Source organism: Panthera tigris, chromosome B3 (genome assembly GCF_018350195.1).
Source record: "Panthera tigris isolate Pti1 chromosome B3, P.tigris_Pti1_mat1.1, whole genome shotgun sequence".
NCBI classification, from domain to species: Eukaryota; Metazoa; Chordata; class Mammalia; order Carnivora; family Felidae; genus Panthera; species Panthera tigris.
This window is the reverse complement of record NC_056665.1, coordinates 31,112,417-31,128,134: the sequence shown is the minus strand read 5'-3', so window position 1 is coordinate 31,128,134 and position 15,718 is coordinate 31,112,417. Positions and strand designations below refer to the sequence as shown.

The following is a 15,718-nucleotide window of genomic DNA, read 5'->3' as shown; positions in this document are numbered from 1 at the left end:
GCCTCCTGACCGTGACCCTGGCCTGGCTGCACGCCTCCCCCTCAGCAGCAGCGGCTGTGCCAGCCTCAGCCAGAGCCAGCCCTCCCGACGCGGTTGCCTGGTAACCAGCCCTAAGTGACGGAAACCCCAGCAGGCCACTAACGAGGGGGCAGCACCAACCACCTGGCCCAGACCCCACTGCCCCAGCGGCTAAAGCTAAGGGAAGGTTTCGATGGACAGTCCCCCGGCCCAGCCTGCCCACGGTAGGAGGGGATGTGCTCTAGCACTGGGGGAGGGGGCCTGGGCAGGGCCAGGAGGAGCTGTGTTGGCAGCCCCCCAAGACCTTTGAACTGGGGAGCTGCGGGAAGGTAATTCCCTACGGAGGCTGCAGCGAGACAGACACTGGGCAGGAGTCAGGGCTGTGGGTACAGCCCGCCCAGGCCCAAACCACCATCCTGGAAACAGCTGTGCTGCTCTGCCCAGGGCACAGAGGTGGGGGAGGGGATCCCCAGAGAGAGGCCCTGGATGGGGAAAGGAAAGGAGGTGATTAGGGAGGCTGGCAGAAGTCCAGGCTCCGGGTAGGTTGCAGCCTCCTGCAACACTGAGGGGGAAATGCATCAGCCTCTCTCCTTTTCACTGGTCCTCCCCCTCCTCTTCTCACACCCCCAGCTCCAGGCTAGGGGCCTCCAAGGAGGGGGCTGCAGGCAGCCCAAAGCTCAGGTGGAGCTCAGCCAGGTGTTTTTCCATCCTGGGTCTGGGGATGGAGAGGGAGGCGGGGGGAGGCCGCGTCAAAACAAGAAGGAAGCTGGTGTGCAGACTGGACAGGCTTTCAGGAGACCTAGGTTCAAGGCCCGCCCACCCCAGACCCTGGGCATGTGGCTGCCCCTCTCTGGGCCTCAGTGTTTCCTTGTTGAAGTGGGCTTGGCAGCAGGCTGTTGCTGGTCTGAGGTTTGGTGTCATGGGTCCCGGGAGGCTGAGAGGGGAAGTACAGGGGCTTTAGGGGAGCTTTCGGCTGTAGAGGCTCCCTTCAGGCCCTCATCTCTGGGCCCAAGGAAGTTTTTCTGCTTTTCTTCCCTTTCAGATGAGCAGAGCCCTGCTTTACCATTAGACCTCCACTCCCTAACCATGGCCAGACTCCACCCGCTGCTGGGCACTAGAGTATCAGCATTCAGGCAGACCCAGGCCCTGCCCTGGAAGAGGTCCCTGCCCAGTCTAGCAGGGAAGCCAGGCTTATAACCAGGCCGTGTTAGCATAGGGAACTGAGGCTAGGCTAGGGCGGAGTGGAGTTTGCAGTGCTGTGAGGCTTCAGAAGAAGCCCAGCCTAGAGTTCTGGAAGGCTTCCCACAGGAGGGAGCCTGAGCTGTCCTGAAGACCAGCGGGAATTAGCAAAGAAAGAGCTGGACAAGCAGCAGAGGCCAGTGCTCTCAGCCCAGGAGAGCGTATTCTAAAGCGTAGAGGTATGCCCCAGCGAGGCCCTGAGGCTGGCTCTGGGGGCTCTAGTGGTAGGCTGGTTGGAGGGGGCCAGTTAGGAGGCAGGCAGAAGCCAGAGTGAGAAACTGGATCCTGAGGGTACTGGGGAGCCATGGGAAGCTCCAAGCTGGGGGGTGACGGGGTCAGATGTGGGCATTAGAAAGACCTCTCTAGAGGAAGGAAGGTAATATTTCCCACTGCTTACAAAACCAAGCCAGACCCCCTCGTCCCCCCACCCCACCCCGCCCCCGTGGCTGGGCTCTGGCACAACCAGAATGGGGGACCCTACACAGTACCCTATTCTTCAGGCCTCTCTTGGGCAGCCCATCCCTACGCAAACACATGTCACACTGAAATGCCACAGTCTGTTTCACATCTGTCTCTCTCAGTGCACTGGGAAACAGCACTGGAAGGAAGGATGGGAAGGATGGTTAACCCACCCTGGCTGTTAATTAATCAAAGTGCTCCCCCCTCCCCTTCAGTAAGGTCCCAAAATTACTGTGTGTGGGCTTTTTCTGTCTAGCCAGTAGGCTGGCAGGCACAGTCCTCCAGAGGGGCCCAGTGAAAGCCCATCTCCCTTTCCTGGTCTTTGGGATTCCCCTCTGAGAGACTCTGATTTCCTCGGGAGGTGGAGTGGGGCTCCTCTGGAATTTGGGGGCTTCCCACTCCCTGCTCACCTGGTAGGACAGCAGGTTACTGCCTCCCCAGCGGAAGGAAGCTCTGGCTTGCCAGCATACCCATGGGAGGGGCTGAGCTCACTCTGATGAGATGCCTTGACCCTGCCCCTCACCCCAGGTCCTATCCAACCCAGACTCCCTGAGATGGTGTGAGTCCACACTGACGGCTGCTGGGTCAGCGCAGCCCTCAGGCTTTGTGTGGGTGGGTGGCAGAGAGTTCCTGACCACCAACTGTACCTGAGCCTTTGCTCAGAATGGTTTGGGGTCACAGTTCTTCGTGGGGAGTCCCAGCTCCTCCATTTCTTGGCTCTGTGGGCAAGCCACTTCCCCCTCCTCCTCTAGAGCTACCACTGGTTAAGGTCTTACCATAAAGCAAGCTGTGAACTCATTAGATTTGCATGAGCCCTGTGACATGTTCTCATTATACCCATTTGATGAGCAAACTGAGAGGTTAAGGGGCTGCCTTAAGGTCACACAGCTCGGTAAGTCAAACCTGTTTGCCTGTTTTTCAGACCCTGGCTTCATATGGTTGTTGTAAGAATTAAATGAGATGCGTATTAAGTGACCAGCACAGGGCCATGTGTGAAGTAGGAGTGCCTTGTCTAGCCCACCCACCAACACTGAAATATTCCTCTGCTAAGTGGGAGTAGGAAAGGGATGAGGAAGCAGAAAGGGCAGACAGTGCTGCAGCAGCAGTCCAAGGGCCTTCCTGGAGGAGGCAATGTGTATAGTTGGGTCTGAAAGGATTGGAGAGAGCACTGCTGTGTGTCTCAGGGAAAGATGCCATACTTCTCTGTTTCTCTGCCTGTAGAGTGGCTGTGGGCGCCACATCTCCCTCCTCTGGGGTGAGAAGAAGCTCCTCGGAGGAAGGAAAGAGATTTGTAAATAGCAAATGTGGCCTCATTAGAGGGAACAACATTATTAATAACTGTAGGTACAGCTGAGGTTCGGGGAGGTGACCTTTTACCTCACCTTCCCAGAGAGCCAAGGGGGAGTAATCAGGGGTGGGGTACAGGAGGAGTGTGTGCCTGTAGAGCCTGTGCAGACCTGGTGGGGGGAGGGGGGGAAGCTGGGGGAGTGTGAAACCTCCCTTCCAGACTTTTCTATGCTACTTTTCTTTGTTTACCCCACCCGAGAAGCCCACAGAAAGACAGGCTGCTCCCTTCTCTGCTTTTGTTAACACTGTCCCTTCCAGCCACAACACCACTTCTCCTCTCCACGACCACAGCCTAATAAATACTTGGAGGCTCCCAAGGCAGTCACCTTGTGTTGATTACCTTCCTTCATCCATGAGACACCTGATAGCCGCTTTTCTTCACAGTCTGCACATACATGACCGCTGAGGTAGAGAAGAAAAGGACAAGGTTGGGGCCTTCAGGAGTTCACAGCTGATACCCTACAGAGCTTTTTACCATTTATAGGCAATTTCCCACGCTGATTTTGTGCAACACTCACCTCAGTCTGTGAGGCAGATCTCAAGGTTCCCATTTTGCTGATGAGGAAACTGAGGCTCAGAAAGTAACAACAAAGTGGCTCCCAAGTTCCCTACCATGTCCTTGCTTTTGTAGTGCAAGGTATTTAAGTGATGCTGAAAAGGAAGGGGCGAGATACTGATTAAGGGGGCTGCTGTCTTTGTGGATTGAGGCAAGACTTAGTGGGGCTGCAGAATCTTAACTGGCCCCTAGGGTCTCACCAGGCTCATCCCGGCCTGGGTGGGTCCCACTCGGGCTCAGAGAGATTGGAGAGAACATCGGGTGAACTGAGCACACAACCTGACAGTCCTAGCTCCTAAGAACTGAACCTCCTCCCACCCCTCAGCCGCAGGGCAGAGGTGAGAGAACCGGGTGTTGGGCTAAAGAACGGGGAGGGGAGTGCAGAGGTGGTGAGGAGCAAGAGTGGGGACGAACAGCCTGTTGATGGGGGCCTGGCCAATACCCCCAGTTGTCACACACAGGTGCACCTTCCTGATGCCAAGGTGCAGGAGCCAGGAGATCTGAGTTTTTATCCCAACCTGCTGTGGACCCTCGGGAGAGCCCCAAACCTCTCTGAGTGTCTGCTCCCCAGTTCTCTCCAAACTCTATTTCTAAGGACCCTCCAGCTCTCAATGAAGTGATACTCTCTCCCCCTCCCCGCCACCCAGGTGACCTCCACTTCCTCTTCCCTTTCTACCTCTAGTGTCCAGCCCCTCCTCCTCAGCTCCAGCTGCTTCCTGACTCTTGGAACCTATGGCCTCAGGCCTGCTTTGCCCTCTGACTCAGGCAGCCCTGACCTTTGGGATCCAAGCAGGTGGCCTGGGTGGTTTTGCCCCATGAACTTGCTCTGACCTTTGGCATGTCCACCTGCCTCCCCACTCCTCCACTGCACACACCTGTCCTTGGACAGCCCAGGAACTGTGAGGGACCAGGTTTCTTTCGAAAAGGTAGCAGCACTGAGAGGCTTCACATCCAAAATCAGATGGTTCAGAGAGTCGGGGCAAATGGAGACAGCCGGTGGGCCTCTCCAGCCCCTCTCTCAGCAACATATCATTCCTGTCTGGGAATGCTCCACCCCATCCCACCTTGTAGGCTTCACATGCTCAGACCTGTCTTACTGAGGGAGGTTTGTCAAGAAGGTTCAGAGGTGCCCACTGAGGCCACTTCGTAACCCCCAGCACCCTCACTCCTGGCTCATTACAGTGATGGGGAAATCGCCTCTTCCTCAGATACATGTGGTGCCCTAACAGGGATTGACATATGTTGGTCTGGAATTTGCTCTCACTGGCTGCACTGAGATTGAGGGACAGACTAAGGAACCCTTCTCCAGCTCTCTAACGCAACTAGTTAGTACTGGCCAAGGGAACCGGAGCACCTACTGTGTGCCAGATATCTTAATACAACCTCTTCTAAGCCTTTACAGCACCACCACTATGATATAATTCGTTTTACTAAAATAAGGAAACTGACGCCCAAAGAGGTCAAGTGTCATGCACGAGGCCACGTAGCTAGAAAGTGGCAATGAATGAATGATCTCACGGAGTGACTGCATGAAGGCGTGTGCTGGGCGCGCTGGGCAGCGGTTCGCGGAGTGCGGTGGACACAGACGGTGCACGGCACGCGAGGCCGGGGCCGGGTAGGGCTGGCCGCCGGAGGCCCTCCGCACCCCGGGCCCAGGGGAACGTGGGCTCCCAGAGGCGCTGCCGGGCTCAGCCTCCACCACGCGGGCCGCCCCGCCCCCGCTCCGCCCCCAGCCCGCCCCGCCCGGGACCGCAGACGGCGCCCAGCGGCGGCGCGAACGGTCGCGAGGAGGGTGGCTCCGAGCTCGGTGCTCACCGCGACTTCCCGCTCAGGGCCTGGCCCGACGAGGACCCGCGGCCTCCGCGGCGCTGGACGATGCGGTCGCGGCCCCGGGCAGCAGCGGCGGGAAGCCTGGCGCCCTGCAGGTACGAGCTCGCCCGCTCCGGCGCGGAAAGTTGGGCCGAGTTTGCGGGCGGCGCGTGGGGAAGGGGCGGGTGGCGCTGCCCTAGGGCGCCCCTACCGGCCAGCCGGCGCATGGAGCGCCCCAGGCCTGGGCAGAGGTGCGGCGGCTCCGGGCTGCGGCGGGCCGGGGGCTGGCGGGCTGAGGGGCAGGGGGCGCGCGGCTGCTCCAACTTTCCCCGAACTTCGAGGCTCCCGGGGCCCGGGAGCGCCCCGCAGCTCTGGCAGGGCTCTGGCGCCAGATCCGGCGAGGGGCCGGTGAGGAGCAGCTCCGGCAGGAGCCCTCGGGCCTCCCTCGGGGCCCCGCTCACGTGGACTGCCGGGGCGGAGATGAGGGGGCGGCGGGGGGCTGGGCCTGGGGGGCGGCGGGCGCGGAGGCGCCGCAGGGCCCTGGACGCGCCCTGCTGGGACGGGACGGCCCTGTGGTTTCCTCGCTACGGCTTGACTCACCCTCTGGCCGCAGCCCAGGCTGGCGGGATCGCCCCGAGGCGGTGGCTCCCCGGACTCTGAGGCCAGGCCGCCTCCTGCGCCTGACCTCCCGCCAGTCTTTGGTGTAGGTCCGTGGGCATGGGTGCACGGGCCTTCTTGGGGTGCACACGTGTGCCGGGCCCCAGCGAGGGGAGAACGCAGTTCTGAAGGGGCGTGTGTGCAGATGTGGGCCGTGCACGTACTTGCAAGCACGGGTTTGCATGCGTGGCTGCGGCCTGTGTAACAGCCTGCTGGGGTGCACGTGCGCCCCAGCGCCAACGGGCAGAGCATGGGGACACGCGGAAGCCGCGGGGTCAGGCGCGGCGGCAGCCCCAAAGCCAGGTTGGCCGAGGGCCCCTGGCACCACGGTTATGGGCGGGGCAGGTAGAAGAAAGGTGGTGGAGGCTGATCCTGCGACCCTTCCCCCTCCCCTGGAGCCTGGGCCGCCCCAGGTTCATTTGTTACCGTCAGCAGGGCCCAGAGTCTCAGCTGGGGGAGGTGTGAGAACCCCGGGAAGGGCCTGATTCAGCCCTCTAGGGGAGGCCGGACGCTGGTCATAGCCAGGCAGGATCGCTGTCTTATTCCTGGTCTTTCCCACCGTCCGTGGGCCTTCCGGAGAGCAGCTAGGAGATGGAAGAGGGAATTGCGCTCCAGATTCTGTTTGCTTCCCCTGATGCTTGGCAGGGATGGCACGGCAGGGGGGGGGGGGGGGTCCTTTTCCTTGTCCCTGCCCTAGGCCCTGGCCGAGGTTGATCCTCCCAGCCCAACTCTAACCTCAGTCAGCAGACAGCTTGGTGGCCCAAAAGATGATATGACCCTGCTCCTTGTGGTCCTGCCCTTCTCCAAACAATCGCTTGCCTCCTCAGTATATGTGTGTGTGTGTGTGTGTGTGTGTGTGTGTGTGTGTGTGTCAGGGAAGAAGGCACCTACATTTTGGCTACTGTCTTGAGTGGGGAGGGGCCTCCCTCAAGGGAGTGTACACTGGGCTCCTTCTACTGGCAGGAGGTCAGGTCAGCCCCATACCCTTCATAGTCCTCCACTGACTCCCCAGAACCCTCATCTCTCCCCTAAAGACTCCCGAGGGTCCCCGGGGGGCTTTGCCTCTATTGGCTGAGTCCCAGGGTAGAGGGGAGGCTGTCTCAGGAAATCTCCGGGGCAAAGGGCACGCAATGGGCAGAGCCCAGGAGAGAAGGACTCCTGGGATTGGGGTGGGTGTGCAGCAGGCCCCAAGGGGCATGTGGAGGTGGTGAGACCAGAGCCAGCACTTAATTAATCCAGAGCTATCCTTGGGCGGGGAACGGAGCCTTAACACCCCCAACACAGTACAACTCCTTGTAAGGTTGCCGTGCAGCTGGTTGGGGTTTTCTCTCTGGGATGCAGATCTCTGTCATAGAGCATTGCTCTCAGTACCGTTGCCCTGACGCCCCTTCCTGTCTCCTAGGCTGGCCTGAGGTGTTGGGATTCTGGCCAGAAGATGAGCCAACTTTGTGAGAGTCCTGCCCGGCTTCCTTGGTGCAATTAAGCTAGGATAGGAGTGAGCATTGGCCCTCACACTACCCTTGGCTTTTCCTGCCCCCAAAATGTGCTGGTCTCACTCTGGGCCTGTGGCTGTCATTGGCCACTAGCCAGAAGGGAGGAGAGGGCTGGGAGAGAGGGCTGGCTTGGCTTGTTAGTGATAGAAACCTGTGGCACCTGAACCATGGCCTAATCATAACAAGAGTGAGCTGATTCATCCTTTCTAAGCCACCTGAGTGTTTCGGAGACCAGGGTACTAGGAGGGGTAGAGGCAGGGCAATGTGGCCCTAGAAGACTGACCTTAGATGACCCTTCACGGATCACTGCGTACCTGCTGCCCTGATGCTTGACCTCTCTGGGCCCGGCTCCCAATCCTTGCTTGGCCTTGCTTCAGGACTTTAGTCTTGTTCTGGCATTCAGTTTTTCTATCGGTACAGTGGGGGTAGTTGCCAACTAGCACTCTGTGGCCCCTGGGGACTCCTTCCCTGCACAGTCACACCCTCCCACCTCCCTACCTGCTTGTCCCTGGTGCTGTGCTGCCCTCATGTGCCTTGGAATACCCAACTGCAGCTTAGGGGCTGGGATGCACACAAGGCTGTCCTTCTGGACACTTTTGGGACCTTCCTGCTGGTGGCACAGCACCATCTACTGGACAGCCTTGGCTCTCCAGCTGGGGGCAGGGCCTGTACAAAGCTGTGCACCCCACAGCCTCTCCTGGGGGAATAGCCCTACCCTGCGAAACCAGGCCCAGTGTCTGTGTCACTCTGGGCTGAGGGACCTGGGTTCCAGGCTTAGCTCTGACATTTTTGATAAGACTGGCAGGTCAGAGAGTAAGAGCTGAAGAGTGTCTCAGGAAGTCTGAATTCACAGACAATGTCCAATTCCACATCTTGGCTGCAGTGGGCACCTTGAGAACCCTATAGCATCTGCAGTGAGAGCTATAGTGGGAGGTAGGAAGCCTACCTCTTGTCCCATCCCCTTTATCAGTGACGTTGGGATGAATGGGTTTCATCCCAATATGGGGAACGGGGGTAGCCAAGTGAGCTGATCCTCAGACTGTGCTCTGTAAAGTCTGAAACCCCAAGAAAGGGGTCTTGGGAGTCATGTGGAGAGAAGCTGAACAGAAGGAGGCTCCTGGGATGGGGGTGGGGAGTATACATTGGAAATCTCTGTGTTGTATGACTCATGCGTTCATTCATTCATAGTCTTTATCGAGCATCTACTAAGTGCCAAGTTCTTAGGTGTGGCAACAAGCCAGTGAGAGCAGCAGTCCTCCATTGCTTGTCTGGAACCCATTCTGACAGCCCCTCCCTTTCTCTCTTTCTCTCTTTCTCTCTCTCTCCCCCAGGTCAGCAGTTGAGTAGCCGGGGCCCCTGAGGGCTTGAAGCCTTCACAGTGATGGCGGAGAAGCGGCCACTGGGGACCCTGGGGCCTGTGGTATATGGCAAGCTCCCCCGCCTAGAGGCAGACCCCGGACCCGGGCACAGCCTGCCCCCCTCTGCTGGTAACCAGGACCCCTGCAGCTACAAGGGTGCCTACTTTTCCTGCCCTATGGGGGGTGCTCCCAAGGCAGGGTCTGAGCGGTTGGCATCCTGGACCCCATACCCACCCTTGTACCCTACCAGCGTGGCAGGACCCCCTCTTCGGACAGACAACCTATTGACCAGCTGCCTGCTCTACCGCCCGCCAACAGAAAGCTCTGAGAAGGTGCAGGACTCTGGCCCCGTTGAGCTCCTGCCCTTCGGTCCCCAGTCTCATTCCTACCCAGGCCCACCGTTGGCGGCCCCCAAACCTGTCTACCGCAGCCCTCTGTGTTACGGGCTCTCGACTTGCCTGGGCGAAGGGGCGGTGAAGAGGCCACTGGATGTTGATTGGACAATGGTGACTGGACCCCTGTTACCCCCCGCTGACCCGCCTTGTTCACTGACCCCAACTCCTGGCAAGAGCCAGTCTCTGGATGGCACCTTCTTGCGTGGGGTGCCGGCTGGGGGATCCAGCAAAAACTCCGTGGGCTTCTCCCCGTGTCAGGCATTCCTGGAGAAGTATCGGACCATCCACAGCACAGGCTTCCTAGCCTCCAAGTATGCGGGTCCTTACTCTGGGGACCCCAAGCAGGCATTGTCTGAGGGCCCCCCAAGTCCTTGGACCCAGCTGGCCCAACCCTTGGGGCCAGCCTGCCAGGATACGGTGCCCACCCACTACCCGCTCCCTCACCCTCACCCTCCACAGGCCCTGCCTTGCCCACCAGCCTGTCGCCACCCAGACAAGCAGGGCAGCTACAGCTCAGTGCTCCCACTGCAGCCTCTGGGAGCCCACAAAGGGACTGGGTACCCAGCTGGTGGGCTGAGCAGCCCCTACCTGAGGCAGCAGGCAGCCCAGACACCCTATATGCCCCCAGTGGGCCTGGACACTTTTTCCTACCCCTCTGCCCCGCTCCCAGCACCCTCACCAGGCCTCAAGCTGGAGCCACCTCTTGCTCCCCGGTGCCCGCTGGACTTTGCTCCCCAGACACTGGGCTTTCCTTATGCCCGGGATGACCTCTCTCTCTATGGGGCATCCCCAGGGCTCGGAGGGACGCCACCTTCCCAAAACAGTGTGCAGGCTGTGCCACAGCCCGGTGCCTTCCAGCGAGGATGCCAGCCTCTCCCTGTCAGCCAGCCATGCCCAGAGCCCGGAAGGCCTGCAGAGAAGCCGGTGCGGGAAGCAGAGGAGAAGATGTGGCTGCCCAGCTGCAGGAAAGAGCAGCTCCAGCCCCAGCTTGATGAACACCCTGGAGCGCCCATTATCATCGAAGACAGTCCGGGCCCTCGCACCCCGCCGGCACTCCCAGCCTGTGCCCAGGAGCGCCAGTCTCTTCCACAGAATCAGGGTACGCTGCCACCCAGCTCTCCGCCCATGCCTGTTATTGACAATGTCTTCAGCCTGGCCCCTTACCGTGACTATCTGGATGTGCAGGCACCTGAGGACGCGGCCGAGCCTGACTCAGCCCCTGCCCCCAGGGAGAGCCCTGCCAAAGGCTGTGGGGAGCCCCTGCCTGCCCGGGAGACCCCTTCGAAGGCACGATGCTCGCTTCGAGAGGAGGTGGCACTGGACTTAAGTGTGAAGAAGCCCATGGCAGAGGCTCCAGTCAGGGTTCCTAGTCCTGCAGCGCATGCCAAGCCCCCGGCCCTGGATGCCCCTGGTGTGGGAAACACGGTCTCGGATCTGCCTGACCTGGAAAAGGTAGTCCCAGAGGCACCCGGGGCGCCAGCGACTACAGAGGCCACCCCTAGGACCAACTTCCATAGCTCCGTGGCCTTCATGTTCCGAAAATTCAAGATCCTCCGGCCGGCACCCTTGCCTGCAGCCGTGGTCCCATCTGCGCCTACCCCGGCCCCTGCGTCTGCCCAGCCTGTACCCACGCCCACATCTGTGCCCCTTGGTCTACAGATTCTCAGCCAGCCCTTGCCCGTGGCCTGCTTCAACCTGGCGCTGCCCAGTCCTCCAGCTGTAGCCATGACATCCCCGACCCCAGCCCCTGCTCCGGCTCCATCGCCGGCCCAGGCCCAGGCCCCGACTCCGGCTTCTACCCCCGCCACGGCGGACTCCCCAGAGCAACACTTTACAGGACTGCATGCGTCCCTGTGCGATGCCATCTCGGGCTCGGTGGCCCATTCCCCGCCCGAGAAGCTGCGCGAGTGGCTCGAGATGGCCGGGCCGTGGGGCCGGGCAGCATGGCAGGACTGCCAGGGCGTGCAGGGGCTGCTGGGCAAGCTGCTGTCACAGCTGCAGAGCTTCGTGTGCACCCAGCAGTGCCCCTTCCCCCACGTGGTGCGGGCCGGTGCCATCTTCGTGCCCATCCACCTGGTGAAGGAGCGGCTCTTCCCACGGTTGCCCCCCGCTTCGGTGGACCATGTGTTGCAGGAGCACCGTGTGGAGCTGCGGCCCACCACGCTGTCAGAGGAGCGGGCGCTGCGCGAGCGGGCCCTGCATGGCTGTACCTCGCGCATGCTCAAGCTGCTGGCGCTGCGCCAGCTGCCCGACATCTACCCTGACCTGCTGGGCCTGCAGTGGCGTGACTGTGTGCGCCGCCAGCTGGGTGAGCATGGGGCAGCCCCAGTAGCCACCGGAGCTGTGTGAGCGAGTGACAGGTGTGTGGGCTGTGTGAATGGTCACGGCTAGGGGCTGAGGGATGCCTGGACCTTGGAAAGGGCAGGGAGGCCCAAGAACTCATGCTGGGGAGGGGGCTGGCCATCCAGGGTAGGCTCTGTGGACCCCCCCCTCGCCCCAGCACGAAGAGCCTTCACAGCCTCCTCTGTAAGCCTCTGAGCATGCCAACTGCTCTGTCCCTCTGGAGACTTTCTCGGCCTTCCCTGGTGCAGCACCTTCCCAGATTCCCTCCTCCTCCTCTGCTGTGCCTTCTCTGGCTTTGGTGCAGGCTTCTCCTTTGGGTTCTAGGGCTCTGACCAGGCTGTGTTCTCTATCTGAGGTCTTTCCCCACTGTGTCTGTGTCCCGCCCGGCTTCCCTTCTGGGCTTGGGCCGCAAAGAACTGAATGCATGTTGGCATGTTGCACCTGATGTCTGTCTGACCCTTAACTCCTCCCAGACCCACGCTCCTGAGCTTCCCCCTAAGTCCTCTGCCCCCCGCCTTCTCCATCTCAGTGAATGGCACCTCATCCCCGAAAGTGGGCAGGAATCCCCTGTCCCCTCCAAAACACTGTTGCCTTTTGAACATGTAGTGTTTCAGTCCTCCCGCGTATTTATGGGTGGTGCACCCATAAGTCGGAGCAGTGTTTTGTGGTTTGCTTTTCCCCTACTAAATGATGCCTTGTGCATATTGTTCTTCAGCTCGCTCTTTTTGTGTCCTGGAGCATCATGTGCATTGGTGTGGGTAGCTTGGCCCCGCTCTCGGGAGCTGCTGTGGTGTTTCATGGTGTGTACACTCACTTCTTCGGCCAGGACTTTGGTGATGGTGCCAGGCGGTGTCCATCGTGGCCTCTCCTGCATGTGGCATATTGAGGCCTGAGGCCTGTGACCCTCTCGGTAGTCTTTCTTCCCTTGCTGCTCTGCCATCCCTGCCACCAAGCCTGTGTCTGGGCTGTGTCTCCACAGGAACTGTTTCTTGTCCCCTTGCCATGATGGCAACCTTGGCCGGGCCCTTACCTTGTCCAAGTTTCAGGTCAGGGTGGAGAAGACCCTGAGGCAATGAGGCACAAATGTGGAGCTTGGGGTCTGGGTGACAAGCATTGCTGTCCCCTGAGCACTTAAACAGTTGGGGCATTTGCCCTAATGGGTGCAAAGACCATCTTGTTTCTGTACAATTGGGCTGTTAGGCCTAGAGAGGACAGGGGCGTATTTCCTGGACAGCTTGCTGGGCAATGGGGCCCAGGCACTTCATAGTCCCCTCCTGCTCTGACTGAGCCTGCTGGAATCTGGGGCATAGTGCAGAGTTGACTGGGACCCAGCTTCCTGCCGCTGGCTGGATTTGCATCCCAGTCCCCACTCCCTCCCTGGGCTGTGGGTCCTCCCCCGATCCTTGGGGGGGGGTCCACCCTTCTGTGGGTGTCCTTAGTGTTACCCTGACAGCCTCCCTTACTAGTAGGTGTGTTCTTGGTCAGAAGCTCCCCTTCTGTTCCTTCTGCTGCTTCCTCCACCCCAAGCTGTGGGGTGGTGTGATGGAAAGATGATGGTGCTGATGTATAGCAGGGCCCTCTCTCATACCTCAGTTTCCCTGCCTGTACAGGCCAGTGGTTCCTGGCCTGTTGGCCCCTTTCCTTTTGTTCTTGCACCAGACACTTCTCCTGAGCAGTACCCTCATCAGACAGAGCTCTGGTATCACCAGGGGAGAATCACACCCTTTGGTTTGGTGGTCTGGCCTCCAGCATGTGTGGGGAAGGGTCATGATGTCTGTGACCCTGCTGGGGCCACCCAGGCCTGAGCAGAGTGGAACCACTGGTTTAGGTGGCTGGGAGGCCAGGAGATGGGACCTAAGGGTGTTGGGGTCTACAGCCTGACTGTGTGTTCATTTTCCAGGTGACTTGGACACTGAGGCTGGATCCGTGCCCTCCTCAGAACCCACCATGGCCAGAGATGAGCCAGAAAGCCCAACCCTGGCCTGGAAGTCACCCGCCCCCAAGGCCAGGAAGCCGGGGAGGAAGCCACCAACCCCTGGCCCGGAGAAAGCGGAGGCAAATGCTGGGGAAGGGTCCCGCGGTGCCTCACCTACCCCTGCCACCAGCGCCAGCCCACCTGGCCCCACACTAAGGGCTCGCTTCCGCAACCTGCTGGAAACTGCCTGGCTCAATGGCCTAGCACTGCCCACTTGGGGCCACAAGGCCTCAGGGCCGGATCGGCCCGTGCCCCACCCACAGGTGTTGGGTGGCCAGAGCCATCACCTGTAGCACTGGTTGCTGTTTGGACAGCTGCTGTGTGGGGGTCACTCTGTACCCTTATCTTGTAGGCCAGCGGCCCAGGGCCATCAGTGGATACACCCTTGGAGCTTCTCCAGCTCTTGCTGCCCCCACTGGGCTGGAGACCCCGCTTTTAACTTGAGGGCCTTCGTTAGAAAGAACTACTTCCTGTTTTTTTCCTTAGAGAAAATGTGTGGGCTTTGGAGCTCAACAGACTTGGGCTTGAATCCTGGCTCCTGTGTTCCTTGCTGTGTAACCAGGCAAGTCACTTCCTTCCTTGAGCTCCCAGTTCTCCATTTGTAAGATAGGACAACGCAGCCTACCTCACAGGGTTGTTGTGGGGTGATGCCTGACACACACCCATTAGGGTTTGCTCTCTGCTCCCTCCCCAGGACCAGGGCCTAAATCCCAGCCGGGGCCTGGAGTAGGAGGCTAAGGCAAGCAGAACCTTCTTCTAGAAAGTCTTTGTGTGTCATGAGACTTGGTTATTGTACAGTGTGTATGACTTACACTTTCTAGAGTCATCCCCAGGAAAGCCTGGGGCTATACCCCCTCACTTGGCGTTGGGCCCTGACCCCCCAGCCTGGAGCACTCTGGGGAAGCCTGCTTCTTCCCTCCTGCACTACAGGGGGTGCAGGGATACAGCCTGGGGCTGACATCCTTGTGTGTTTTCCCAAGAAGTTGTGTTTGCTAGAAGTCATGCAGCTGCAGGGACTCAGGGACTAGAAGAGACAGGCTGAATGACAGCTCAGTCCTGGGAGGTCTCTGAAGATATGGACTGGGGCCCCTGGCACTCCCAAGCTAGAGCCCCATCCGTCATGCCTGCTATGAGTTACCTCCTTGCAGAGTGCTAACCTGAGCCAGAGGCTGGCAGGCTGGGCCCTTGGCCTGGCTAAGGTTTGTCATAAGGCTGTGGGCCCTGGAGGCAGGCCATTAAACATTAAAAGCAATTGGGTTGTTTTTGGACCTGGGGCCTGGCTGTGTGTTTGGCGGGGCGTCCACAGGTTTAATAGGCCATCATCAGGTGCCTAGTCCTTAGCAGTTCTCCCTGTTCCCAGCCCAGAAGGTGCCAAGGCTCTCTGGCACCCCTGCTCGCTTGCTCTGGCCATGTCGGTCCTTGTCACACCCACTGGGCAGCCACTTCCTTGCTCAGGGAAAGCCCCTCCCCTTGTGGGTCCTGGTGGCTGTTGGTCTATAGCACACCACCCGGTGAGAAATGCTAGTCACCACACACCCCAGCACCAAGGACATGCCCACCAAGGTGTACTTCATCCTTCACACGTGAGCTGGTGTGGGGAGACCCAGCACGCCCTCCAGAGACCCTGCCTCTGCTGGGCTCTCCCTGCAGAGGTTCGTTCTCGGGGCTGCTGTGGTGGTGTCTCACTCCATCTAGACCGGAGGCTGGTCTACTAGGGCTGGTCAGACCTGCCAGTGTCAGTCCTAGTGTTGGTGAGTCTTTCCTGAGCCCGGCTACGGGATCCCTCCTGGCTCTGCTTTGCCCCAATGGCTGAGCCCAGGCCTGTTTGGTTAGGCTTCTCTCTGACTCGGGTGGCGTCACTAGGCAAGACGCTAGGTGCGTCTCTGGCCTCAGTTAATAAAAGGAAGATGGCACTCAGGTGAGCCTCCAGCTTGAGTGAGGCCCTGCCTCCTGGCTGCCCCACTTGGGGCTCTAACCCAGTACAAAAGGCTGAGGAGCCCAACCCACTAGCTTTGCCACCAGGAGTTAAGCCTTCAAGGTAAGTGACGGGGCAGCTTTGTCTTGGAGCT

At 59.7% G+C, this 15,718-nt stretch overlaps 1 protein-coding gene across 5 annotated transcripts; it reads left to right on the top strand.

Annotated features, from left to right (window-relative positions):
- The first annotated feature begins 5,379 nt into the window (after window positions 1-5,379).
- CB3H15orf39 (chromosome B3 C15orf39 homolog) lies at window positions 5,380-14,917 on the top strand. Of its 5 annotated transcripts, none has more exons than XM_042988360.1 (3): window positions 5,380-5,544; window positions 8,910-11,639; window positions 13,575-14,917. In XM_042988360.1, the coding sequence occupies exons 2-3, from the start codon at window positions 8,960-8,962 to the stop codon at window positions 13,940-13,942; spliced, it is 3,048 nt and encodes a 1,015-aa protein (XP_042844294.1). In that variant the 5' UTR covers window positions 5,380-5,544; window positions 8,910-8,959; the 3' UTR covers window positions 13,943-14,917. The 5 variants fall into 5 exon arrangements, with proteins under 5 accessions (XP_042844294.1, XP_042844298.1, XP_042844295.1 ...); XM_042988364.1 differs by having other exon boundaries at window positions 8,910-11,691; window positions 13,575-13,659; XM_042988361.1 differs by lacking the exon at window positions 5,380-5,544 and adding an exon at window positions 5,973-6,388.
- The last annotated feature ends 801 nt before the right edge of the window (window positions 14,918-15,718 follow it).